This window comes from Vipera ursinii (genome assembly GCF_947247035.1).
Source record: "Vipera ursinii genome assembly, chromosome: 4".
In the NCBI taxonomy this organism is placed as follows: Eukaryota; Metazoa; Chordata; class Lepidosauria; order Squamata; family Viperidae; genus Vipera; species Vipera ursinii.
In genome coordinates this window covers 12684862-12712724 of record NC_139514.1, presented here as the reverse complement: position 1 = coordinate 12712724, position 27863 = coordinate 12684862, and the positions used below count along the sequence as shown (strand labels likewise).

Here is a 27863-nt window from a genome sequence, read left to right as displayed (position 1 = left end):
TTTTATTTCTCTTTTTACATCTCCACAAATCTGAGCCAAAAGTTCATACTCAGCAGTTTCCTACCCAGTGCAATGTTGTTCTTTACCTATGAATGGACATTAAAAGACTACTTAACATTACAATAAAAGGAGACGTATTTGGGCTAATGAGGTGCACTTGTGGGCTAGGGATAATGCAGACAGAGCCAAGACAACTCTTATTAAAATTAATTAAATGTAGTTAATGCCATTTTTCCTCAGGTATGTAACAAGAATTTCTTTCCAACTTAAGGGCAACACTGGGAGCAGCTTTCAAGTCTTGCGTACTTGCAGACCTAGATTCTTCACTGAATCCTTTGGGCTGGGCAGAGACCAGGAAGGTCAAAAAAGTCAACATGGCGGCCATCCCTGTGTGGGCAATACTCACTTTTCAGCTTCATTTCAAGAATATACTCCACAGGTGATGCAGAGTACATCGACATGTTGGGGATGAAGAATGCAAATATCTGTTGCACATCTTAACAAAGGAACCACATTTAATTGCTTTACCACTTTGAGTTCTGCATGAATTTTGAAGGAACCAAGAAGGTGGGAAAAATTGAATTTGCAAATCAGGGGATGGGTTTCCTTTTTCCTCTCAGATCTTTTCACTTCCATAAAAATATTCAAAATCTTCCCACTTTCTCCCTATCCCCTACCTACCATAAACTGCTACAACAATCTCTCCAGAAAAAACAAGACAGAAAACAGAAGGGGAAAAAAAATTCAGGTGCTAGGAAATAAAGTGAAATCACATACATTTACATTTCCTAACGTAGGTCCAGTATATATTAACACGGCACTCACTCTGAGAGGCATAAAGATCCTCTGTTGCCTTATTTTCATGTCCCTCAAACTCTCGGCTGGCCAGTTGCCTATTTGCAGTCTCCAGTCGGTCTGCACAGGAAGGAGAAAGATTTTTAAGAATAAAATATATCACCTGTATTGCACTGAATGCTTGAACGGTAAGAGGCAGGCTAACAAGCGTGACATAGAAACTTTAAGAAGAGAGAGTCAGAGAGAAACTAATTTAAATAGCAGCCAGAAAGGGAAGATTATACTAGAGAATAAGGAAGAAGGGAGAGGTTTTCTTCTGGAGACTTCAGCCTAGCTCAACTTTCTCCAACCTAGAACACATCAAGGAGTGTCTGGGGGAAGGCTGGCTCAGATCCTAACTTAGTGTCTTCAAGCCAAAAAATTATTTCTGCTTATGGATGGCACTGGGCTCCAGGAAAAGATCTTATGACGGAGGGAATTTCTTCTGTCCTATCTCCTCCCTGACTTGTCACCCTGTGACTAAGACAAATTTTGGGGGAGCACAAAACGAGGAAGGCGAACAAAGGGATCTATACAGATCTCCTCTTTTTGCAATAGTTGTGGGGGGGGGGGAATAAAAGTAGCCACTGTAGAGTGCAGTCAATAGTTTACGCTGTAGCTAATGAAAAGAGAGAGAAAGAGGGAGAGATTCCAAATCCAGTCAGGCAATACCTTTTTAAGGACCAGCCCAAAATGCACAACTCTGTGAGCAAATGTGTTTTTTCCCCCTCATTCCAGACTGCAGGACCAGTGACAGGAAGGCAGATTCTGAATACATGCCAGGGGAAACTTCATAAGAGTACAGGCAGCTTGTCTGTGGAATCACTTATCCAGAGAGATGGTGGGCTCTCTTCCCAGGCTGTCTTCAACTAAAAGGCCAGATATGTACAGGTAGTCCTCAACTTACAACAGTTCATTTAGTGACCGTTCAAAGTTACAATGGCACTGAAAAAAAGTCAGTTAGGACCATTTTTCACGGTTACAACCTTTGTAGCATCCCCACGATACGGGATCAGAATTCAGATGCTTGGCAACTGGTTCATATTTGTGACCATTGCTGTGTCCCAAGGTCACGTGAATTACCTTTTGCAAACTTTTGACAAGCAAAGTCAGTGGGGTAGCCAGATTCACTAAACAATCAGGTTGCTAACTTATCAACTGCAGTGATTCACTTAACAACTGTGGCAAGAAAGGTCGTAAAATAGGTGAAACTTACTTAATAAATGTCTCAACAACAGAAATTTTGAGCTCAATTGTGGTCATAAGTCGAGCACCACCTGTAGTTGTTTTTGGATGTTATAATATAAGATTCCAGCCCTGAGCAGGGGATTGACCTCAATATAAATGCCTCCTCATATACTCTGATTTTCATACTTGGAGAACTTCAATCTCTGTTTTACAGTTCTGGCTTCCCCCAAAACCAAGGGTCTCCACACTTGGCAACTTTAAGACTTGTGGACTTCAACACCCAGAATTCCCCAGCCAGCAAGTCTTCCACAAGTCTTAAGGTTGCCAAGTGTGGAGACCCCTTCCCTAAAATATAATTAGTGTTAGCCACAAGTTTTTCTTTGCAGACAATAAATCCTGTACATAATTAACTAAAAGCAGAAGCAATCTGGGTTCATGTTTGGGTCAAGCAATAATAAATGGAACCATTAAGTAGACATCTGCAACCTGATCCAGACAACCTTATCTATATTAATTTTCTAAAAGTCACGACAGGGAATAATTTGTCTGGTCTCTAGCCTGCCAATATAGAATAGAATATGATAGCTTAGAACTGGCCAAAGCAACCACGGGCCCATCAATACCCAAAATCTCAAGGTGTGGTCCCCACAGCACCCCAGAATTACACTGTCAGTGCCAAAATGCTTAACCTTTGTCATAACGATAAGTAGAAATGACTGAAATAAATTAGACTTTTACCACTTTTACAGGACAAAGCAGAATCATTCCCATTTTTTTAAACTCCTGACCATCTCAGAATATTGCAAAACAAAAATGTGCATGCACACACGTCATGTCACTGGATACACACCTCTCTGCATCCCCACTCCCTACCCCAAATTACCCCATTCTGATTTTGGATCAAAATTGAAATAGAATGGTCAATGGATACCTCTTCTATCTCTAAGCTGATGTGATGCTGGTTTGTGAGATAGATTTTAGATCGTGGTTTGCACGGAATAGTTCAAGCATGCTTTATACAAATTAATAAAATTTAGTTGTGCTTGTGGCATTCTAGCCAAAATGTACCAAAACTGCACAGTATCATCCTTACCATTAGCAGGGCATGCCATATGTAATCTGATCATGACTAAATGGGGTAACCTATTCTACACCTTCTCTTATGTTTTACTAAAAATCACCAATGAAAGCCTGGATTTACTAAAGTTATGATCCTGGCAGAGGTTAAGACTTTAGGTCGACCTAGTGACAAATCATGGGAAGGAGGGATTGGAAATTGGAATGTAAGAGGAGTAAAAAGTGTGAAGAACATCAATTAAGAAAAGAGGAGGAGACGGAGGAGGAGAAGGAGAAGGAGAAGGAGACATACCATGCAAGTCCCTGTTGAAATCATGGAGTCTCCTGATTTCACCTTCAAGTTTGTTTCGCATAGCCTTGTCTAGTGACTCTCTCTTGGTGGTGATTTTCACCAGGTCCTCATAAGCTTCTGAAATCCTCTGAATTTCCATTTCGAACTAAGATAAAGGAGAAATTAATATCCCAATAAAAACTGGGCAGGGTGCACGTCGACCATTGGCAAATTTTATACAGTTAGCTAGAAAACCCTGCCAACTCTACCACTTCTGCAGTTTTGCAAAAGAACTCTTGTACAATCATGTCCAAATGGGAATCCTTCCGCAAACATAAAAAGCCTGAAAGCCATCCTTTTCCTAACTGCTAGAAAAATGTTTCAGCACGCCAGTGGAAAGCTTGTAGAACACGGGCTTTCCATTCAAAGGGTTCCATGCAAATTTCTTTTAGGTTGGAGGAATGTTGGAAGACCCTGTCCAGTAGTGCAAACAGAATAGGAAAATCTTGGGGGTGGGAGGTGGGGAGGATTTTGCCTCTACTCTCACCTGTAGTTTTATGTCTTTTACCCAAAATCATACCCTTAATTTTGGCCTCTTTTTTTAGTTGTTCGGAAACAGGGTGTTGGTAAGCAGAAATGAGACCAAGTCTCCAAGAAGCTTCGGAGTCTCCTTCCACTCCTCAGGTGCTGAAGATGCTCACATGACATGCGTCACCCTTCCTTCAGTACCTAGAAGTTGCCTTCTCCTTTGATTGCTGGTTCATGAGCCCAAACACAGGCTCTGGATTCAAAAATGGACTAAACTAGGCGTAGGCAACCTTGGCTCTTTTATGACTCGTGGACTTCAACTCCCAGAATTCCTAAGCCAGCCATGCTGAGCCATGCTGGCTCAGGAATTATGGGAGTTGAAGTCCACGAGTCATAAAAGAGCCAAGGTTGCCTACCTCTGGACTAAACCATTGACATGCTATAATTTTGTCTTAGCTGGAGTATGCAGGACCTAGCTGGAGCAATGTGGACAGCAGAATGCTGATTTGTAAGGTAGCTTCTAGGTTAGAGATCCTAGCTTGCATTGTACCGTATGAGCGTGCTTGGGCTAAAACTGGGTTTTGATTGTGTCCTAATGGCCAAAATGGATTGCAAGTAAATATTTGTATTATTTATTGCTTTTAACTTTGTAAGCTGCCGAAAGTCGTCCTGTGGCAAGATGGGCAGCAAATAAATGTAATAATTAAATAAATATAAAAGCTCTGATTGACCAAAACTGTGATGGATGGCAAAGATCAGGGTCTCCTGCACCATATTTTTACAGAACATCATTTACTCCAAAAAGGAATATCATGATAGCTGTGTGTCGGTGGGGGTACAAATTTACTGTAGCATGATGTGTGAATCCAACTTTTGCTATTTGTGAATTGTAGTTTATGGCTGCAGGTAGCCTGGAATCCCAATTAACTTTATTTTACTTTATTTTGGATGTTTAAAGATAAAAAGAACTGGGACAACGATGCAAACAGAAGCATGGCGGTTCTAATAGGAGACGAATTTCTTCAGATTCCCACTCAGCAGAACGATAAAAAAAACCAACTCTAAATATAACAAGACCAACTTACTCGATTTGGAAGAAGAAATGACCCACCATTTTCATCACGAGACAACTTAAGGGCAGACTCTAAAATTACTTAATTATAGCCCCTCTTTGAAAGCAAGAATACTTTTGCTCTCTCAATCCATTATGCATGGACCACTTGGCAAAAGCTTCACTAAGTTTTTATGTCAATAGACATGCGCACTGAACTTTTTTGGAGGGGAAACTCTACTGTTTCATATGTGAAAATGTACAGTTGGACAGTTCCCAGAAAATTAAAATGACAGCAGGCCAGGCAACAAAGCAAAGCCTCCAAAGGCTGGTTCAGAGCAGAAAATTCTGGGAACCCCTTTTGTGGCCTACGACAGCCCACAACTGTATAAACGCTCTGTGTCAGTGGAGAATTTGGCAAGCATTAGAAACAGGCTGTCTGGCAGGAGGGTGACTGAGGCGTTACAAAACGACATCACAGAAATTGACTCTGAACACTGGTATCACTCAGGCAACTGCCATAATATTGTTCATTTATAAAGCATTGGGAAGAATTTCAGACAGGTATTTATGGTAAACAAGTATATCAACAAGGAGGAAAGAATAATGTTATACAAGGCCCCTTGGAGAATCTTGGCTGACGAGAAATTTGAGTTGGAGTGGTCCCAGACACTACTACACTACATGAATTGCCTCCACTTTACACAAAAGCCTAACTATCCTTTGGATCACTCTTTCTCAGCCTTGGCAACTTTAAGATATTGGGTCTTCCAACTCCAAGACATGGGAGCCGAAACTCAAGACATTTTAAAGTTATAAGTTGAGAAACACTTTGACCTATCAGATTACTTAGCTAGCCACTCTCTATAACCAGGATACATCTTCTGGGGATCAGTGCAGGCATGTTTTGAAGTTCTGAGCATATGCTATGGACACCTGACAAAATGGCGCCATAAGAGATGGCATGTTTAATTCCATATAAATGGAATTAAATAAAAAAAAATGTTTATCTACAAAATGTCTTCTGCAATGTTATGATGAGCCATAACTCACCTGAGAAGGTGAGGTGGTGAAGCTAAAGGGGATGCTAGATGGTGTTCAAAAAAACCATACTTTTCCACCTTTCAATATTCGTTTCCAAGAAGATAAATGGAATGGGAGCTGAGTCAAATAATTTACAGTATACAAGGCAGAGATGAGGGTCTCAGTTCCAAATTATATACGTGCCTCCTGAATGCATATTACACACACACACAAAACCACTATAGTCTCATAACTAGCCCAGAATATTTTTGGTAGGTAGGTAGGTACACCTGGATCCTCTCTCCCCTGCCACCCACCTTCTGAAGCTTGTCTGCTTTCTCGTAGTAGCCCTCCAGCTCCTTCTGCAGGGCTTCATTATCTTCAGACAACATCTCCACCATTTGTTGGGCTCGCTGTACTATCGTGAAGGCATCTGGTGTGAGGGGCTGCTGGCCAGGCGGAGTTGCAGGCAGAGACTGGGATGCTGTGGCCATTGAGAGAGGCGGCAGAGACGCGGAGTGCAGGGGGCCGCTAAGCGAGGAGGTCTGGGAGGACATTGGGCTGTGCTCCTGGGGTGTTGGCAGTGATGGAAAGGATGATGCACACTGACGACTACAGAAAAAGGAACACATTTCAGTTGGATTACTTACACTTAAAAGAGGTCCGTCGCAAAGGGCTTGTAATTACTGGAATTATTGAAAGAAGAATTATTCATCATAGTGTATGTGATATTCTTTTTGGAATAAAAAAAAGAAAGATTGCGCAAGGATCTGATCTTCTGACAGTAGGAGACACCCCCCCCCCAAAAAAATATATATTCAAAATTTACCTGGTGACACCATATTCTGGGGGACCCGGATATCGGACAATAGCCACTTCGCTCCTCGCTGGCTGTGATGCTGGATAGGATGGCTTTGTCACTTCTTGAATCATTCCAGAATGTTGTTCATTAAAAAACACACCTGGCTCTTGACTTTTGTTTCCTGGGGAGCCCCCCTGCTTGCTCTTGAATGGATAATCTGGAGGGGGTCCTCTCAGATCCATGCCTTTCTTGGAAGCTGGGGAAGGGGAGGGCCCTCTGGATTTGAACCCTTTGCTTCTCCCCGAGCAGGGAAGATGCTGTTTGGCCCCATTCCTTTCCAAGGAGAGCTGCATGATCCTCTCGCTCAAGGAGCGCACGTGGCCTTGTTTCAGTTCCTTCAGGGCTTCATCTTTGTGGGCCTGTCCACTGTTGGCACGGGCCAAAGTCGGCCTACCTTCCGTTTTAGATTTTGGACCAGTGTTGCTGGCCACATAGAAACTGGGCCCAACAACACTAGGCTGCTGACTTCTAAAGAACTGAGACTGAGCTTTGGCTTCTTCATACGAAGGTAATTCTTCATTGTTCTGCTGAGGCTGTGAGCCTCTGGTCTGCTTCTCCATCACTGTATTATCCCCCTGGTGTTCCTGGCCTTGTGGTTCCTGCCGTGCTGACTGCTGGACCATTTGTGAGTCTTCCAGCACAAGGTTTTCTGCAGAAGAAGACAGGGTGCTGCTGGCAGTGGAGTTGGAGGGTCCCGCAGTCCCCGTAGCTTGATGCTGGAGAGTCAGCAGGTTCATATTCTCATTGGGATTGCCATAACGCAACTCCTGGATCAACCGCTGTAAAACAGTGCCAGGGACAACATCCTCCGAACCTCTCATTTCCACCTCTGAAGCCTGGAGAAAGCTTGGGGGGTAGAAGTTACACACAGGGTCTTCAGCTGTGGCCCAGATGCCAAGCAGAAAGAAACAAAGAAAGAGAGAGAGATGGAAAAAGGTAAGAGCTGAGGCCTTTTTCGTGCAACTTTTAAAGACTACAAAAAAAATCACACCCTTGTGAATATTATCCTGAGGTAAGATGGGTGGTCTGTAAATTTTATAAATAAATAGATAAATCTTATCTAGAAGTTGGTCCAGTGAGGACTGCCTCAAAAGTGCTTTTTTTCCAAAAGGCAATTGGGCTTTCTTGGTTTTTTCCCCTTTGAAAACCTTTCATTTCTCATCCAAGAAGCTTCTTCCAATTCTGTAGAGCAGTAGAACCGATGAAGCTTCTTGGATGAGAAGCAAAATGTTTTCAATGGAAAAAAAACCCCAAGAAAGTCCAGTGGCCTTTTTAGAGAAAAGCATCTTTGGGACAATCATGATCTGGTTGATTGAGAATCTCCATAAACAAGGTCCAGTGAGGAGTTAAGAAGTGAGGCCATTGAAGTAATATTTGAAAGGTGTCTGTCTACCCATATTTTAAAATATTTCATCTTCTTCATTCTATGTTCTACTACAAGGACACAATTTTAACCATAGGATGATATTTCATACATGGACAGACGATTAATTCTCAGGGTTTGGGTGACTAAAATTCATATGGATAGTCTATGTCCTACACTTATCTTTTTTAACAGGATTTATTCTTGAGTAATTTTTTTTTTAAAAGAGACGCGGTGGCTCAGTGGGTTAGGACGCTGAGCTTGTCGATCAGATGGTCAGCAGTTTGGCGGGTCGAATCCCAAGTGCCGCGTAACAGAGTGAGTGCCTGTTACTCGTCCCAGCTTCTGCCAACCTAGCAGTTCGAAAGCACGTAAAAATGCAAGTAGAAAAATAGGGACCACTACGGTGGGAAGGTAACAGCGTTCCGTGCGCCTTTGGCGTCTAGTCATGCCGGCCAGATGACCACAGAGACGTCCTCAGACTCTTCGGCTTTGAAACGGAAATGAGCACCGGACCCTAGAGTCGGAAACGACTAGCATGCATGTGCGGGGGAACCTTTACCTTTACCTAATTTTTCTACAGCATTAAAATTATTTCACACTGACACTGCTGTCAATGAGGAGGTATCTGATTCTTGTTCTTTATAATATTTATCAGATTTTATCGACTATTTGGGTTGTTTCTAATCTTAAACCATCCTGAGCACATTCTGCAAAGGGTAGAAGGTTAAAAAAAATGTAAATCATTAAAGTGAAATTATGAAAAAGCACCTTTTTTCTACCATTCACTCTGCTGCTTTCTCTGTTCATAAAAACTCTTTCCTGACATGACAGCAGTCTTCCAATATATAGGGGTTGCCAAAGAAAAGAGGGGATCAATTTATTCTCCATAGCACCTAAGGACAGGACAAGAAACAATGGGTGGAAGCTAGTCAGATCCAGCTTGGAAATTTCCTGACAGTGAGAACGGTTAATTAGTGGAAGAGCTTGCCCCCAGAGTTGTGGGTGCTCAATTGCTGGAGGTTCAAGAAAAGACTGGACAACCATTTGTCCAAGATGGAATAAGGACTGCTGCCTTGGGCAAGGCAAGCCACTCCTGCGTGAGCTGCATTGGCTTCCGGTTGCCCTCTGGGTGCGATTCAAGGTGCTGATAATCACCTTTAAAGCCCTACATGGCTTAGGCCCAGGGTACTTGCGAGATCACCTGCTGCCAATGTCAACCTCCCACCGCCTGGTTCGCTCCCACAGAGTCGGCCTCCTCAGGGTGCCGTCGGCCAGGCAATGCCGGCTGGCGACCCCCAGGGGGAGAGCCTTCTCTGTGGGCGCACCAACCCTCTGGAACAAACTGCCCCCGGAGCTGCGGATGGCCCCTGACCTTCGGTCCTTCCGCCGTGACCTAAAGACCTGGTTATTCCAACAAGCGGGCCTGGACTGATCATGGTTTTTAAATTTGGTTTTTATTGGTTTAAATTGTTCTTATTTCTTATATTGTTTAATCCTCTTTTAATTTTTGTATTTATATCTTTTAACTTTTTATTGTTGTGAGCCGCCCTGAGTCCTCAGGGAGAAGGGCGGCATATAAATTTAATAAACCTTAAACCTAGAAGACCTCCAAGGTCCCTTCCAGCCCTTTCATGATTCTATGAAGCAGCTGAAATCTCCTTCCTGATGCAACCCGATAAAACGTCCATCTTCCCAGCCTGCACGGCCAATGATAACATGATGAAAATTGAAATCCATGTTTCAAAAAAAGGCACAGGTGACAGAAGACCAAACTAGAGATGAAGAGCAAAAAGCTTACCTTCAATATTATTGATCTCTTCTACCATTAATGGGGAACCATCTTGCCTATTGCCAAAGAGATGAGGATCTGTATGAAGGTAGCCAGTGCCTTCCAGTACTTGCACAGGAGGACTGGAAGTATAACAGATCGAGGGGGGCCCTGGAGAGGAAATTTTAAAAAAGAGTTACAACAAATTTTATTCGCTACTTATTTGATTTTTTTAAGATTTTCTCAAGGAACTGAAGTCCTCTCACATGGGACTCTTTTACCTTCACAACAGCCCTGCGAAGTAGGCTGCACTGAAAGAGAGAAAGAGAGAAATCCAGACCAACGTTCTCCAGGAAGTTTAAGTTCAGTAGACCTAAACCTGGATATTTACATCCAGGCCCAGTCTTTGTAGTCCTCAACTTACAACAATTCTTTTAGTGACCATTACAATACCACCGGAAAAAAAATGATTTAAAACCAATCCTTGCACTTACAACAATTGCTAAGCAAGACAGTTGTTAAGTGAGTTTTACAATATTTTCTGGCGTTGTTGTTAAGTGAGTTGTTAAATGAATCATATGGGCATTAAGTGAATCCATGCCTTCCTTTGACTTTGTTTCTCCAGAAACCAGCACGGAAGGTTGCAAATGGCACCGTGATCCCAGGATCTTGCAATCGTCATAAATACATACCGGTTGCCAAGCACCCAAATTTTAATCATGTGTTCGTGGGGATACTTTGACAATCAGAGGTGCAAAGACTGTTCATTAAATCACGTTTTTCAGTCCTATTAGAATTTTGAATAGTTACTAAATGAATAGTTTTAAGTCAAGGACTGTCTGCATGCAGCCTATGCATAAGGTTTGAAGAAATACACGGCAGCATTCCTTGAAAGAACAGAAAGAACGTGCATACAAACAGTGTCCTTGTCACAAGGGAAATGTAGTGTCCTGCAGCTATTTAATGGCCTGTCATCTCGTACACATTCCAGGGCTGAAGTTCTCCTATAAATGCTTCCTGTTTTCTGATATCAAAAGAGATACAGATTCTATGACCTGTAGCTGGGAGGCCACATTATTGTTTACTCAGCCGCCGAAGATTTTTAGGAGGTTGGTGGTATAGACCAGGGGTCCCCAGCCCTCAGTCTATGGACCGGTACCGGGTCGCGCATGCCAGCAACTGGGCAGCACAAACAAAGCCCCATCCGCGGGATGCAGGTAGCACACAAAACCACGTCCCCTCCGGTCCGTGGAAAAATCTCTCACCATGTAACCGGTCCCTGGTGCCCAAAAGGTTGGGGACCTCCAGTATAGACAATAAAAGTCTGGCTTTTCTTTTGGTATCTTGAGGGAACTACTTCTGGCACATACTTCTGTTTTTTGGAAAAACTGTGCGCATACAGAACCATTTAGCTTGCTTTATGACTGCAATCGTTCGCTTAACCACCACCACAAAGGTCATAAAATTGGGTCAGTCATTTCACCCATTTTATGACCATTGTGATATATAACCATAATGGACAAGCTCCATCCTGGTCAAATATCAAGGACTAACTGTAATGACTACTCAATCCTGAATACACTGCCTCAGTCCTATTCCTTACATTCTTATTCCTTTCTTTTATAAGAATGAAAGGATTGTACAAAAGGGGCATTCTTTTTGTTAGCCTAATTACCGCCATTTTGCTTCTGTAAACTGTGCTTGTGTCTGTAGATATTTTCTCAGCCCTCTTTCTGGTTCGTACAGTATACAGATCCTCAATGGAAGACAGGCTGGTTGCAGTCCTAACTATCTGTTGAAGTCTGTATGTCCTGTTTGGTTGTAGTGCCAAACCAGCCAGTTACTGAGATACAAATGACAGACTCAATAATTCCTCAATGTAAGCAGTTTACAGAGTCAGCATATTACCCCCAACAATCTGGGTCCTCGTTTTACTGACTTCGGAAAGATGGACAGTTGAGTCAACCTAGAACCGGTCAGGATCGAACTCCTGGAAGTGAGCTGAATTAGCCTGCAATACTGCATTCTAACCACTGTGCCACCACAGCTCCTTTAGAATTGTATCAGCAGATGCTTGGACAATCTAAGCTTTCTGAGTTGATGCAGGAAGAACGTTCTTTGTCGTGTCTTTTGAATGATGGTTCCAATGTTAGGTATCCTTTTCAAGTACTTGGAGATAATAAAACCTAGAAACCTGAACTTCTTAATCCAACTTTAATTTTTACTCTTAACATTTTATTTCATTTTAATAATTTATTGTGGATGCTTTTGCTATAGTATGTGATGAAGATAATAAAAAGAAATGAAATATTTAGGCAAAATAGCTCTCTTCCAGATGCATAAAAACATCGCATGCATTAAAACGACCATATGTATGTCTATCAAAACTAAATGGCAGGACTTGGATGGTAACCCTCTGACCAACATCCTGCAGAAACTAAACAAGGAGAGAAGAAACCTAAAACTAAGGAGAAACTTCCTGACAGTTAGAACAATTAATCAGTGGAACAATCTGCCTCCAGAAGCGGTGAATGCTCCAACACTGGAGGTTTTTAAGAAGAGACTGGACAGTCATTTGTCTGAAATGGTATAGGGCCATAGTGGCGAACCTATGGCACACATGCCACAGGTGGCACGCAGAGCCCTCTCTGTGGGCACACGCACCGTCACCCCAGTCCTAGGCCTTCAGCTGGGTTTTATAAAACCTTTTCATTTTAGGCCTCCAGCACTGTGTGCAAAAAAAAGGTTCAATCAATTTCAACTTCTCATGGGGGGAAAAAAAGATCTCGCAAAGTTGGAATTGATTGATTGAACTTTTTAGTCCCACCCAGTCTGCCATTACCATCGTAGCCACACCCACCCAATGGGCCACACCCATCCAATGGGCCACGCCCACCCGGCACCCGACGATACATAAGTGGGTTTTGGGTTGCAGTTTGGGCACTCAGTCTCTAAATGGTTTGCCATCACTGGTATAGGGTTTCCTGCCTGAGCAGGGGGTTGGACTAGATGACCTCCAAGGTACCTTCCAACATCATCATCATCATCATTACTGTTGTTGTTGTTATTTCCTTTCTGGATGCCCCTGCAATATATGGAAGCTCTCAGCATGGAAACTAACATTATTGGAAAGCATCAGACTTCAATGGCGCTTTAGAAACCTTAATTCTCCCCCTTTTCTGTTTTGATGTGCTATATGAACAAAATTTACAGCATTTTTTAAAAAAAACCTTGGGGCAGGAAGGCCATTGCAACCTTCATTGTAAAAATGATTTAAGATTGTTTTTTTTTTGACCAAGCTCGCTATGAAAACAGACCAACACTGTAGATAATACAAGGAAAAATATTGTGGCAGAATGATGACCCCAATACCCCAACTCTCAAAGTGAAATGACATAATTTTGTATCTGCCTCAAATAATGAACTTTGGTAAAATGCACTCTTTTGATTTCACTCTGTATTCTAGTAAATATTTATGTTTGGGTCGCTGGAAGATTAAATGAATCCCTGGAGCAAAATTGAACAGACCACATTCTCTGGTTTGTGTGAGAGAGATAATAATGGCTTTGAAAGTTCAGCACTGGGCCAAAGCTGACAGTCCTGATTATATGCAAACGTACAAAGAGGGAAATCATCTTTAATACAACCCCACCCCCAATTCTAGATAGGGAAGCACTATCTGATAACTTGCCCAGGATCCTCATCAACTGTTAATTCTGTGCCAAATTTTACCCCCCCACGAGTTAGCACCAAATTAGCAAATTCCCCGTTGTCTTTGCTGTTTTTATTATCCCTATGGGAATTTTCCTGTATGCATAGCAATACAGTAAATCAAAACTCTCTTCTTTAGCCTTAATCCAGCTCATTTCCACACATCGCTTCACAAAGACTCAGAGACAAGCAAAATGCACACACTATACCCCTTCTACAAACAAAATTATGGGCAAACACACATTTCACACATACACACAAAATTCCGGAAAATGCAAATCATACCAATGTAAATTAATTTAAAATATACACATTTGTCAAAAAGAAGAAAACATGGATGGATGGATGGATGGATGGATGACTCTTCAAAGATGCTTTTAATATTCCTTTTATATTCCATCCAACATGCTCTTTACCATCACCAGGTTGCCATTTACCAAATTCACAAAACACACACACACACAGACAAGCACACATTAAAATAACAAATGGGGCAGTGTGCTTGTTTATTATTTAAGAAAGTTATCTGCGGGGCAGAACATGCCCCTTTCCATCCTGTTTTTGGTGATTAGATTATTTACTCATGCATTATATCATATAATGGCTAGCATTAGTGAGTTCTTCTCTGATTCATTCCTTTCATGAGTACTGAACTTTGAACTGAAATTTCTGTCAATGGATCCAATTCTGGTACATTTTGATGAGGCTCGCAAAACGAGCATTGCAGGAGGACAGCTACTGAGAAAATAGCAAACTCTGCCTTATCAGCATGTATGGGAGCTCATACACACACAACTTGGGAATCTTGAATTTCAGGTGTCAGCATCCTTTGAACAGCTGAGGTAAACTCTAGACAATGAAAAACTGAAATGTCCACAAGACAGAAGAAAAAGAAAATCGTCTGTATCTTTTTGCTGCCTTCTGGTATTTATCTGCACTCTTGCAACTCAGATTTGCGCCGGTAAACAATGGGCCACAAACAATTGGGGGAAGACAATGATGCAAAGGTAGCAGGTTTGCCCCAGGTGTATTTGTTTGTTTGTTTCTATCCTACCTTTATTATTTTTATACATAACTCGAAGGCAGCGAACAAACCCAACACACCTTCCTCCTCCTGTTTTCCCCACAACAACAATCCTGTGAGGTGGGTTGGGCTAAGAGAGAGTGACTGGACCAAAGTCACCCAGCTGGCTTTCATGGCTAAGCTGGGACTTGAACTCACAATCTTTTTTTTTTTCTAGCCTGGTGCTTTAGCCACTAGACCAGGGGTAGGCAACCTTGGCTCTTTTATGACTCGTGGACTTCAAGTCCCAGAATTCCTGAGCCAGCATGGCTCAGCTTGGAAACCTCTCTCTTTCCCCTCAGCATGGTTGGCTCAGGAATTCTGGGAGTTGAAGTCCATAAGTCATAAAAGAACCAAGGTTGACTACCCCTGCACTAGACCAAACTGGCACTCCATATAATGGGAGACTGGGATTTTTCCTGGCTTGTGTGTGTGTGTGGAGGGGAGAGTTTTGCAAAGGCTGTGGCTGTTTATTCCCTGCTTCAGAAAGGTTCCAATTTTCAGCAGGGGCCATCAAAGGGAACTTTGGAGACGTGTGTGGCAGGCCTACCCCTTAGGTCATATTAAAGCAAACCACAATCAGAAATGAATGCATGAGTTTCTTGCTTCATAAACTTCACCTTCCACTTTGCCATTCACTCTACAGCCTTCCTTCATTTTAATTTGGTGTTTTAACCTCAAAACAATTCCTGAGGTTGAGAAACACTGCTTTAAGAAACTTTGTTTTTTCTATATCAAATGTACTCTAAAGGAATTGAATCTAAAGATTGGCATGGTCCTAGTATTTTTCACATTATATTTAAAAATGGGCATAAAAGGCATATAGAGATTTAACAGCTAAAGCATCTCGAACAAATCAGAACTTTTCTACATGCATGCATGAAAATTGCTGTATCAGTAATGTTTTGCTTAGCTTTTATCACAACGTGACTTCATAGAAATCTTTTAGCATTCCTGTAACTGTATAATCTTTAGATATAACATTTGCACCTGTCAGATAAACTCAGCAACACATGTGTGTAAAGAAAGGAAACAAAATATTAAAGCTATAATCTTGCCTTCGACGTAAGAAATAATCCATTTACACATAAAATGTAACACAGCATTATATGCTCAACACTATCATGGAAAAAAAAAACCTCAGACACCAGAACCACTTAAAACATTTGGTATCTGCTTAGCAAAGCTGGCCTTCTTAGAATTTGTTGATATCCCAGTTTTTTATCTTTTGGAGAATCACAACCAAATGCTCATAACGGCATTCAATGATCATTTATGGGAAGATTGACTGAGTTTCCAGATATCCGCTGCCAAAAATTATCAAGAAACTACCATAGTCACATATTAAAAAAATCAACAATCAGACATTTATGAACATCTGTAACATATTTAGAAACCAATGGTCTTCCAATTCTTGTCTTATTTGGGCAGTATTTCATAACCCTGACCCTTTTAAAATGTGTGGACTGTGGAATTCTGCAAGTTGAAGTCCACACCTCCTCAAGTGGCCACAGTTGAGGAACACTGCCTTAGGAAATGATCCCCAAATAAAATAAATCAAAGGACAATTTACATTATGGTCACTGAACAGGCTGTGGAGCAGACGGGAACCCTATATGGTGCTGAAGGAAGAACTTAAGTAGCAGTGATAGCAAGAAAGCGTGACAGGAATCACTACGCCCACAGGCCCATTTCTTCAGCCACTCCAGACTCGCTGCCTGCCCTGCTTTATTATTAAAATATATTCTATATCTATCTGTCTATCCATCTGTCTGTCTGTCCGTCCAACATCCATCCATCCATATCTATCTGTCTCTGTCCATCTGTCCATCCATCCATATCTGTCTATCCATCCATATCTATGTCTGTCTATCCATCCATATCTGTCTGCCCTGTCTGTCCGTCTGTCCATCCATCATCTATCTATCCATCTGTCCATCCGTCCGTCCGTCCATCCATCCATCCATCATCCATCCATCCATCCATCCATCCCTGTCTGTCTGCCTGCCTGCCTATCTATCTATCTATCTATCTATCTATCTATCTATCTATCTATCTATCATCTATCTATCTATCTATCTATCTATCTATCTATCTATCTATCTATCTATCTATCTATCTATCATCTATCTATCTATCAAAAACTGTGAAATTGTCCTCTTCCATAATAAAGATCCCATCTCTGGAAACATCTTGATTTACAACAATGCTTCTGGAATTTTTTACATCAGATATGTCAAACTCGCGACGTCACGTGACATCATGTAACGTATCGGGACTGTTTTGCCATTGCTGGCAGTGGGGTGGGCATGGCTTCCATGTGATGCGTCCGGCCCACAGGCCAGCAGTTTGACACCCCTGCTTTGCATGGTTAGAAAATAAGAGGTCAGGTATTCTGTGAGATTGCCCACAATATGCACTTGTAGTTCAAAATGTGCTACAGACCTCAAAAGATTGCCGGCTCCAACTTTCAGCATTCTAGACTCTATAGGAAGCTAGGGAAGAAGAAAGCTAGATCCTACATTGAAGAGCATCACATAAAAATTAACGTCCTAGGATGGAGTCTGTCAACTAATGTCACACCTGATAAATTTCTACATTTAAACAACTGAAAATGAGGGCTAGCTAGATGTGTTTATGCTCTGGCCTGACTGAGATTTTCCTGGCAGTGTGTTCCAGTTTGGGCATTTCAGATGGTTTACAAAATCCCCATAAGTGAGGTTGTACAGAAGGTGTTGGAAAGATGTTTTGAGGTCTGGTAAAGTGCCAGCTCCCAAAATACCTCTCTGGCATAATCAGTGCCTGTCTTAAATAAAGCTGAGGCTCACCAGACTCAAGCAATGCTCCAGTGTATATGCAATTTTTGCTTAATTACATAACTTCAAGTAACTATCTGTAAATACAGTAAAATATGCAGCTGAGTTTCTTTATTTTGGACTTCTAACCTAAATGAAAATACAGTAAGACTAGAGCTGACTCCTTCCTTTTCCTGACCAGAATTTTAGATAATGAAGGCAAGCTGGCTGACTCAATTTCTGGACTTTAGTGAGACTCCTCATTGTTGTCTGCTTATTCTGGTATCTGACTTCCAGCTTGTCCATCAATATGAAAACAGAGCTCTTATCTTTCCTTCATCCATCCCTGAACCGGATCTCAGATTCAACCAGCCTGGAAAGAAGCCAAAAGCCTACATCAATTTATATACCTAAGTTACAACCAATTTTTGAGTTCCATGCTAAAGTTCAAGTTTTACACCTTTCATTTAAAATTACATCCAATTAAGCAAAAGGCCTGAGCGAACACTTTCCTCTGTTCAGATGGGTTGAATGACTTATTATGAGATTGAAGATACCTGTGATGGAAGAATGCAATGACCTGCTTGTGAGTCCTTCAGCGGTCCACAAAAATCCATTATGGTTATTGATCAGATCCAGCAGGGCTATTTTTATGTCATGTTGAACTTGATTGAGGAGTGCAACATTTTAAATCTTTTGGCTTAATTTGGAAAACAATCAAAAGGCATTCCTTTAATGCAGGGGTGTCAAACTCAATTTCATTGAGGGCCCCATCAGCATTGCGGTTGCCCTCAGGGGGCCAGGTGGGTATGGCCAGGGTGGGCATGGCCTACTGGGTGGGCGTGGCTAGAGTGCGTATGGCCTACTGGGTGGGCGTGGCCAGCTCTACATCATTCATATCAAGGGTGCCTATGGGGGCCTGGGCAGGAGTGGGACAGATCTGAGGGTCTCTGGCAGAAGGAGGGTCTCTGGGCCAGGGCCAAGGCAGTGGGGGCCGTTCCCTCACTGTTTCCAGGATGGCTTCGCAAGCCACATGAAACCACTTCGCGGGCCGGATCCGGCCCCCGGGCCTTGTGTTTGACATGTCTGCTTTAATGTCTTTATTTAGCCCAAAAAGATGGTTTTCATTATTTCAATGTACTTGTTGATGTTTGTTTGTGTCAGAAACATCACAATTAAAATAAGGCAAACTACATGGTACAAAATTTATAATATAAAATTGAAGATTAAAATATGTACAAATATGTACAAAACAGATCTTGCCCAGAAACTAGCAATATTAATTGCGTTCTGTCATGTGGCCATGAAGTCCTAAAATGTATAATGATCGGGATACAAAGGGTAGTATATATTTGTGTTGTTGTCTGCACATCACCACAATCGCAAAGAGCAGAAGCCACTGGATAGTCCCATTTGTTCAGAGTGTCTCTGGATCTTGTATCTGTGCACAGTCTATTCTACAATTTCTATGCTTCAATCCAGAAGCATCCGAAGTGTAGTGAGGTGCTCATTTCCACCTGCTTGTTGATAATACTTTGATTTCAGAGGGACAAGTACTACAGGTAGCCCTCGACTTACAACAGTTCATTTAGTGACCATTCAAAATTACAGTGGCAGTGAAAAAAGTGACTTATGACCATTTTTCAAAGTTACCATCTTTGCACCATCCCCATGATCATGTGATCAAAATTCAGATGCTCGGCAACTGGTTCATATTTATGACCGTTGCTGTGTCCCAGGGTCACGTGATCCCCTTTTGCAACCTTCTGACAAGCAAACTTAATGTGGCAAGAGAGGTCGTAAAATGAAGCAAAATTCACTTAACAAATGTCTCACTTAATAACAGAAATTTTGGGCTCAATTGTGGTTGTAAGTCGAGCACTACCTGTATTTTCATTTTACGTTTACATCCTACTATCATGAGCGGGTTAATCGTAAAACACTCATTTAACAGAAAGTATACAGATAGTCCTTGTCATATCACCACAACTGAGCCCAAAATTGCTGCTGCTAAGTGAGACAGTTGTTAAGTGAGTTTTGTCCCATTTTACGACCTTTCTCACCGCAGATGCTAGTTGAATCACTGCAGTGAGTAACGTGGTTGTTAACCAAATCTGGCTTCCCCACCCTGGCAATGCCACAACAGTCATAAATGTGAAAAACAGTCATAAGTCACTTTTTCAGTGACGCTGTAACTTTGAACAGTTACTAAATGAATTGTTGTTAAGTCGAGAAGTACATGCAATGCTTTAGCTGCCCAACAGTCTCTCCTACAAGACTGCCTACCACCATGTAGCTTAACTGCATTCGTGGATAGCGATTCTTTAAGCAACACTATACAAAGCACAGGAAAAAAACAAGTAATAGTAGGCAAAAGAAAATAAAAAATAGAATAAAGGCAGGAAATAAAAGGACTATTGCAAAATTTCCCCCATTCGCTATTCCTCTCCATAGCCTCCCCTTGCAAAGCATCTGTTCTTTTTCTATGTCCATATTCTGCTTCCTACATTGCCTTTCGTTCTTTAAACTTCTCACCTTTTTCTAAAAGATCTCAGCAACTCCATCTAGCTGTGACTGTCTCAGTCTTCCCCTTCCTTTCAATCCAGTCTCTCTCCCACTCCCTTCATTTGCTAATTTTGTAAGTTGACCTTTATTCAGTCTCTATAGCAGGGGTCTTCAAACTTGGCCCTTTTATGACTTGTGGGACTTCAACTCCCAGAATTCCACAGCCAGCTTGCCTGGGCCAAGTTTGAAGACCCCTGCTCTATAGGCTGCAAACCCCCTTAATACATCCAGCTTGCCTCTCTCTGTCCCTCCCTTTCTCTCTTTTTGGCATACAAAGGCTAAGCCTGCAGCAACCAACTTTTTTTAACTTCTACGAGAGGCCCAAAACTCTTTTTGTAAACGAAGAGGGTGCTAGAAGATACTTGAAATTATTTTGTTAAAAAAATCAGAGCCAGGTGGGGGAAGGGCATCTAGAAGAAACCAACTGGAAGGAGTCATCTAAGCAAATACTTTCGAATAGTTCAAAAGGCATTTTAAGCAGTATAACCAGAGGTTTTAGTGTTCAAGTTCCCGGCATTATAAAACACTTATTTTTGATGTAAGTCAATAAAGCTTAACTTCTATAGTAAACAGATCGAATCCCTGGCATAGAAAAGTTAATGAGAAAGGTAACTTAATTGAGACTCTGAAGGGTGTTACCAGTGAGTAAGCTAATTCTACATCACATGGATCAGTGACTTGAGAGCAGGCTTACATATAGGGGTGCACTGGGTTACTCAAGAAATACAATAATTTGGGCACATGGAAACACAAACTTATATCATTGCTTCGAAAAGGGGCCCCTTTTCTTGATACTTGAAATCAGTGAGTTATAACCAGCTAAGTTGGCTGCATCATTTAGGTCTCACAGGCATCGGTGGAAACTAACTGGAGTTAGTAGTTTGAACTCAAGCCATTTATTTAAAGAGTCGTAATTTAATTCTATGACTGCAAGGAGCTTAAATCAGCCAATCCTAAAGAAAATCAACCCTGGCTGTTCTTTGGAAGAGCAGATACTGAAACTTCAAATACTTTGGCCACCAAATGAGAAGAGAGGTTTCATTAGGAAAAAAAACCTGATGTTGGGAAAGATTGAAGGCAAAAGGAGAAGGGGACAGCAGAGGATGAAATGGTTAGATCAGGGATCCCCAAACCCCCAGGCCACAGCCAATTCTGGGAGTTGGTCCATGAATCATAAAAGAGCCAAGGTTGCCTACCCCTGGTCTAGACTCTAGAAGACCTCCAAGATCCCTTCCATCATGACGAATTTGGGTTCCCCAGTTACAACACAGTTCAAAATCAGAGTATTCCTTTCCACCTGTGGTGAATGATTATAAAGAGGGACACTGAGAAAGAACTGGAGAAGGAAGTTAAGATGCTTCTAACAAGGGTTTAGAGACTGCAACTAAGAACACCATGGACAAACAATCTAATCTGACCTGGACCAAAGGGCAATTGATTGTTCCCATGAGGTGATCGTCAACAAGCAGAAACTCAGATACTTTGGGGGTGGGAAATGAGTATCCTAGGCAAAGGTAGAGAAAGGGGGAAAAATGGGAAAATTATAATAGGGAGGATGAGTGAGACATCGTTGCATTGTGTATGTTTTGTGCTGCATATAAATTTAAAACAGCTGGCTACACAAAACTTTTTATGTGCATGTAGAGGTTGCTCCTTCACAATACATACAGGTAGTCTTCAACTTATAACCATTCATTTACTGACCGTTCAAAGTTTCAATGGCACTGAAAAAAGGGATTTACCATTGTTTTCCACACTTAAGACCATTGCAGCATCCCCATGGACGTTGCACACATTTTCAAGTTGTCAAGTTTGAAAAACACTGTTCTAAATCGTAAGTCAAATGAACTGCTAAAAACACAGTTCAGATCCCAGGAAAAGATGCAACTAACAGTTTCAGACAACTGCTATGTACGTCTCCATAAAACATGATTGTGCATCTTTGACAAGTACACATGTCTATTTACCACATAGCTAATCCTTGACTATGACCACAATTGGGATCAGAATCTTGGTCATTGAGCAAATCAGTTGTTAAAGAAGACAGCACAGCACTGTTTCCCTCAACAACCACAATTCTGGCACTACCAGTTGCAGTCATTTAGTGCAGACATATCAAATTCGCGACGTCACGTGATGTCGTGTGACATATTGGGACTTTTTCCCCATTGCCGGCAATGGGGTGGGTGCGGTTTTGGCATGATGCATCCGGCCCACGGGCCGGCAGTTTGACATGCCTGATTTAGTGGATAGAGTCACTGGTAAGGAATATAGAGTGACTCAGAGGGGTGAAGTAGTCCCTGGGAGGCCCAATGGGTTAGAGGGTGCTGCGGACTAGTCTCTGCTACAGAGATGAAAATCCTTGATGGCTGAAAATGCTGCTTGGATTTCAGCATAGGCCTTTCTCAGCCAGCCTCCAGAGACTAAATGAAAGTCCTCTTTGCAGATGGCGGCAAATTGCCACCTTCCCTGCTGGCTTCCCCATTGACTTTCTGGGGAAACTGGTAGGAAAGATTGCAAATGGTGATCATATGATCTCAGGGCATGTGGCAACTGGTCATAAATACAAATGGGTTTCCATATGCCCAGATCACAGACATGTGACCACAGGAGTGCTGCAGTGGCCTGTAATTTCAGACATAAGTTATAAGGCCCAATTTAAAACAGTCATTGAATGAATGATTATAAGTCCAGGACTACCTGTACAATCACCTCTACAACAGTCTGCAGCTTCCCTGGCTTCTTTCAATATACATACATACATATATACATACATACACACACACACACACACACACATATTATTGAGTCTGTCATCTGCACCACTGTAACTTTCTGGTTTGGCACTACAATCAAACAAGACAGACACAGACTCCAACAGATAATTAGAACTGCAGAAAAAACAATTGCTACCAGCCTGCCTTCCATTGAGGACCTGTACACTGCACGAGCAAGAAAGAGGGCTGTGAAAATATCTACATCCTCACCTTTCACATCCTGGACATAAACTGTTTCAACTTCTTCCCTCAAAGACAACAGAGGTCCCCAACCTTTTGGGCACCAGGGACCGGTTACGTGGAGAGAGGTTTTTCCGCAGGACTGGAGGGTGTGTGGTTTTATGTGCTGACTGCATCCCACGGATGGGGCTTTGTTTGTTTGTGCGGCCCGGATCGGGGGTTGCCCCCTGCTGTAGGGCATTGCACGCCAAAACAAGTAGACACAAGGACAGTTTTTTTTTTACCCATGCCATCACTCTGCTAAACAACTAATTCCCAGAACACTGTCAAACTTTCTAGTAAGGCTGTATTACTATTCTTCTCATCTTTTCTATTACCTATCTCCTAATCTACTTATGACTATAACTTTGTTGCTTGTATCTTACAATTTATATTGCTTTATTTAGTATCCTAGTATGATTTATGTGGATTGCTTATTTTAGTATCCTATGGCTATCACTAAGCGTTGTATCTTATGATTTATGATGTATTTTTAGGATGGCTATGATCATGATTTATCACTTGTTGTTTGTATGTACACTGAGAGCTTATGCACCAGAGACAAATTCCTTGTGTGTCCAATCACACTTGGCCAATAAAGAATTCTATTCTATTCTATTCTATTCTATTCTATTCTATTCTATTCTATTCTATTCTATTCTATTCTATTCTATTCTATTCTATTCTAGTACAGAAGAGAATAAAAAAGTGGTAACTGAGGAAGAGCAGGCAGAGCTGGAAGGTGACATCAATATATCATCAATTTAGAGTCTTTGCATTCCCACAAGAGACCCAAGTCGAGCCCTCCTTGAATTTTGCTGATCCTTATCTATGCCAATTTCCTGCTGACCTACATGGCTGACTAGATTCTTGTGTATTAGGCTGTGATAATAAATCTTCTGTGCTTAAACTCAACAAATGATCCTGGTTCTTTGCACCAGCTAGTTTTTTTCCATCATCTTTTGACAATAAATTAAGCTCATCTATACTGTACTGGCCAAATACAATCTGAAGAATATAGAAAACCATTTTGCAAGAGAATTTTTTTTCAGGTTACTAAATTCTACTGTATTTTGCATTTCATATTGTCCATATGTAACGCCCATATAAGCAAAGGAGGAATATATATATATATATAAATCACTTAAAATTGGCTCAAAACAAACTCCTTGTTCATTTATCATCTTGATCTTGATAGGGTTACATTCAAGAGACAAATTGGAAAAAGTCCCCCCAAAGAACTATCTAAAAAGCTATTCTTCCCTATAATGATCCCACTTCCAAAAAAATCTCAGACTTTTTTTTAAAAATCCAAAATGTGCAAATCGTTAGTTGAAAAGCCACCCTGAAATTACTGCGTAAGACTTTTGCTCTGAAACTCAAGTTGGATAAGATAGAAAAACTGGACAAACCTGAAGCAGAGTATTTGAAAAGCTCCTACTCAGGAAAACAAAATATAGTAACAAAATACTATTTGCCGCCAGCATATTGCATCTGGCTCTGCGAAGCTCTCCCTATCTCTGCCTTCAGGGGAAAAAAAACCACCTCAGTTTCAAATTGCAGCTATATAATTAGAATGATGATTTTGTTCCAATCCCAAAGATGAGCTTTAGGAGTGTATGAGATAAAATGTATGAGGAAACCCCCTTGCAAGGACCATCATTTTCAAAAGAATTGAGAGCGCACCTGGAAAATATGTGGCACCCTTTAGAAATTAAATTTCCTACACATATTTTTCTGTTCCTGTTCAGCAGCTTTCGGAAGAAGCCATCTTCATTATCTGAATGTTTGTTTGTTTTATATTCCAACTTTATTATTTTTATAAACAGTTCAAGGCGGCAAACTTATCTAATATGCCATCCTCCTCCTATAGGAACCCCATGATGTGAGTTGGGCTGAGAGTGACTGGCCCAAGGTCACGCAGCTGGCTTTCATGGCTAAGGCAGATAGGCAGATCCATTAAGAGCAGTACAAGACACTGAAATTTCCAGCATGACAAACATAACATTGGGGATAAAAACCCTTATGGATGTCCACCTGCATATCATAAATCTAATCAAGTACTAGAAGCTTCTCCAAACAAATATTAAACTACATTTTTACTCCATCATGACCTCTTGCGGAAGAACAGGGTAGAACAACGGCTTATGACCCTCTTTTACTGGTCTACTATAGAGAGCGGCCTCTCGTATGGTATTGTGGTTTGGTATGCTGGTCTGACAGCCGCGGATAGGAAGGCATTACAGAGGGTGGTGAACACAGCACAAGACATTGTGGGCTGTCCCCTGACACCACTGGATGACCTCGCCAGGGCTCGCTGCCTTGGAAGAGTGAGGAAAATTCTCAGGGATGACTCACACCCTGGACGGTATCTCTTTACTCTCCTACCATCGGGTAGGAGATATAGGAGTATAGCCAGCCGCACCAACAGGCTAAAGAACGGCTTTTATCCATGGGCTGTTAGGCTTTTGAACGGGAAATAATTTTTATAAAATTTATGCAGAATTGACTTGCGAGGCCAGTGTGTTGTGCAATTAGCTCACATGGGAGGGTTTGTTGTCACTGTAAGCTGGGGGGTGGGGGTACGAAGGGAGGCTCAGCCAATCTCAACGTATACATGGTTGTACTTTGACAATAAAGGTTCATTCATTCATTCATTCATACAGTTTTGAAAACCACCAGATAGGACAGGGTTTAGAAAAAAAACTAAATCAGGGCTGCAATAGTATGCAGTATGCATAAAGGGTAAAGTACCATTAAATTCAGGAGATTTACCTTTGCAGGGTTTACCTACAGCATTATGCTTTAAAGTTGTAGTAGGAGAATGCCATGTTAGTGTCTCAGATAGTCATTCACTGTAGCTTACAAAAGAGTACGGCTTTTAATAAAATACAGTATGTTAGTCTACAAAGATATTACTAGTGTCCTGATTATTTTCTGTAAATTTGGTCATTGGAGAACAATCTATCCCTGAATTTTATTTTTATATCTATATAAATATCTATCTATATCTATCTATGTCTATCTATGTCTATCTATCTATGTCTATCTATCTATCTATCTATCTATCTATCTATCTATCTATCTATCTATCTATCTATACACACACATACACATACACACACATATACACATCTAGAAAATGCCTAATTAGTACACACACACACCCACACACCCAGAGTGGACCAAAGAAGCTAAAATCACTTTTCTCTAAAGCAAATCCCTGGACCATCTTGTTGGGATATACGCCCAACCTTTCTCTCCTTCCTTGCCAAGCCTTTTCCATCAGTGCATCAGCAAATGCACTACAAAATTAAATTATTAAATTAAATTAAATTAAATTAAATTATTAAATTAAATTAAAAGTAAGGGGTCAGGTGTTGTTTTGATTTTTGCTGCAACGCTGGCCTTCTTCGAACTCTTTTACGGCAGCACCCTTCTCCATCCCTAATTCCCGTTTCTCTCTTTGGCCAGCGTGTGACCTCCGCCTCGCTCCTAGGGGGGCAAAAAGCCTTTTCGTTGCTGTGCAATTATTTTCCATTTCTTGAAATAGTCTTCCGAAAGCTCTTTTCTCTGCCCGGCTCTTCTTTCGCGGCCAAAGGAGGGATCCACCTCCAAAGCCCAAAGAGAAGCTTGCTGGAAAAAAAAAAAAAGCAAAGGAAGCCAGGAATCCGCTCGCTCTCATCCGGGGGGGGGGAGCGGGCGGAGAGGAGAGGGAAGAATCTCTCCTTCTACCCTCCGCTTGAACAGATCCCGGCATCAACGGACTGCTTCGGCTGCCGGGAGGGCTACGATCAGGCGGCTAGGCGGGGTGGTGGTGGGGGGGGGGGAGGAGGAGGAGGGCCCCCCCCGGCAATCCTAAACCTAGCGTGAAGATCGGCCTTTTCCCCCCCCCTCCCCACTTTCATCTCCGCAACCGCATCCCCGGACCTTTCTCTCCAACATCTTTCCAAAAGAGGCGCAGGCGGTCTTAGCTACTAGCATCGTCGCTCGCGCGGCCCCCGGCGCCCCCGCCCCAAAATTTCCCGGGGATCCAACGGGGAAGCCGATTCCATTAAGAAAAAAAAACCTCTCTCCTCTCCCCTCCCCCCCTCGTTTCTAGCCAGTTCTGCTCGCGCGGCACCCGGCCCCCCCACCCCCCCGCCCCAAAATTTCCCGGGGATCCAACGGGGAAGCCGATTCCATTAAGGAAAAAAAACAAACCTCTTTCCTCTCCTCTCCCCTCACCCCCCCCCCGCCCTCGTTTCCAGCCAGTTCTGCTCGGCACCATCCATTCCCTTCTCTCTCGCCCACCCCCCACCCCCACCGCACCCCGGCCAAAATGGGGGGGGGGAAAGGATTCAGGCAAGCAAGCAGGCAGGCAGGCAGGCAGGCAGGCAAGCAAGCAGGCAGGCAGGCAGGCAGGCAGGCAAGGAAGCAGGCAGGCAGGCAAGCAGGCAGGCAGGCAAGCAAGCAGGCAGGCAAGCAGGCAGGCAGGCAGGCAGGCAGGCAGGCAAGCAGGCAGGCAGGCAAGCAGGCAGGCAGGCAGGCAGGCAGGCAGGCAAGCAGGCAGGCAGGCAAGCAAGCAAGCAGGCAGGCAGGCAGGCAAGCAAGCAGGCAGGCAAGCAAGCAAGCAGGCAGGCAGGCAAGCAGGCAGGCAGGCAAGGAAGCAGGCAGGCGTAGGGGAAGGCTGCCGCCGCCGCTCAGGGCGCAAGCTTTGCAGCTTTGACAGGCTGAAGCGGGTTTTTCCTGCGTTTTTGGGCCATCCTGCGAAGCGAAGGGCAGA

The 27863-nt window shown here is 42.4% G+C and overlaps 1 protein-coding gene across 3 annotated transcripts in view; it reads right to left on the bottom strand.

The window, feature by feature from the left end:
- AMOTL1 (angiomotin like 1) overlaps nucleotides 1–27863 on the bottom strand; it is a 69638-nt gene that overhangs the window by 24393 nt on the left and 17382 nt on the right. For 2 of the 3 annotated variants that reach the window (XM_083361944.1, XM_083361942.1), the window contains 5 exons: nucleotides 9999–10139; nucleotides 6802–7714; nucleotides 6290–6584; nucleotides 3392–3536; nucleotides 826–915 (listed from right to left, as the gene is read on the bottom strand). In XM_083361944.1, coding sequence (XP_083218070.1) covers nucleotides 826–915; nucleotides 3392–3536; nucleotides 6290–6584; nucleotides 6802–7714; nucleotides 9999–10139 — 1584 coding nt within the window. Of the gene's footprint in view, nucleotides 1–825; nucleotides 916–3391; nucleotides 3537–6289; nucleotides 6585–6801; nucleotides 7715–8968; nucleotides 9053–9998; nucleotides 10140–27863 lie in introns of those variants that run through there. The other variant, XM_083361943.1, reaches the window with a different exon arrangement.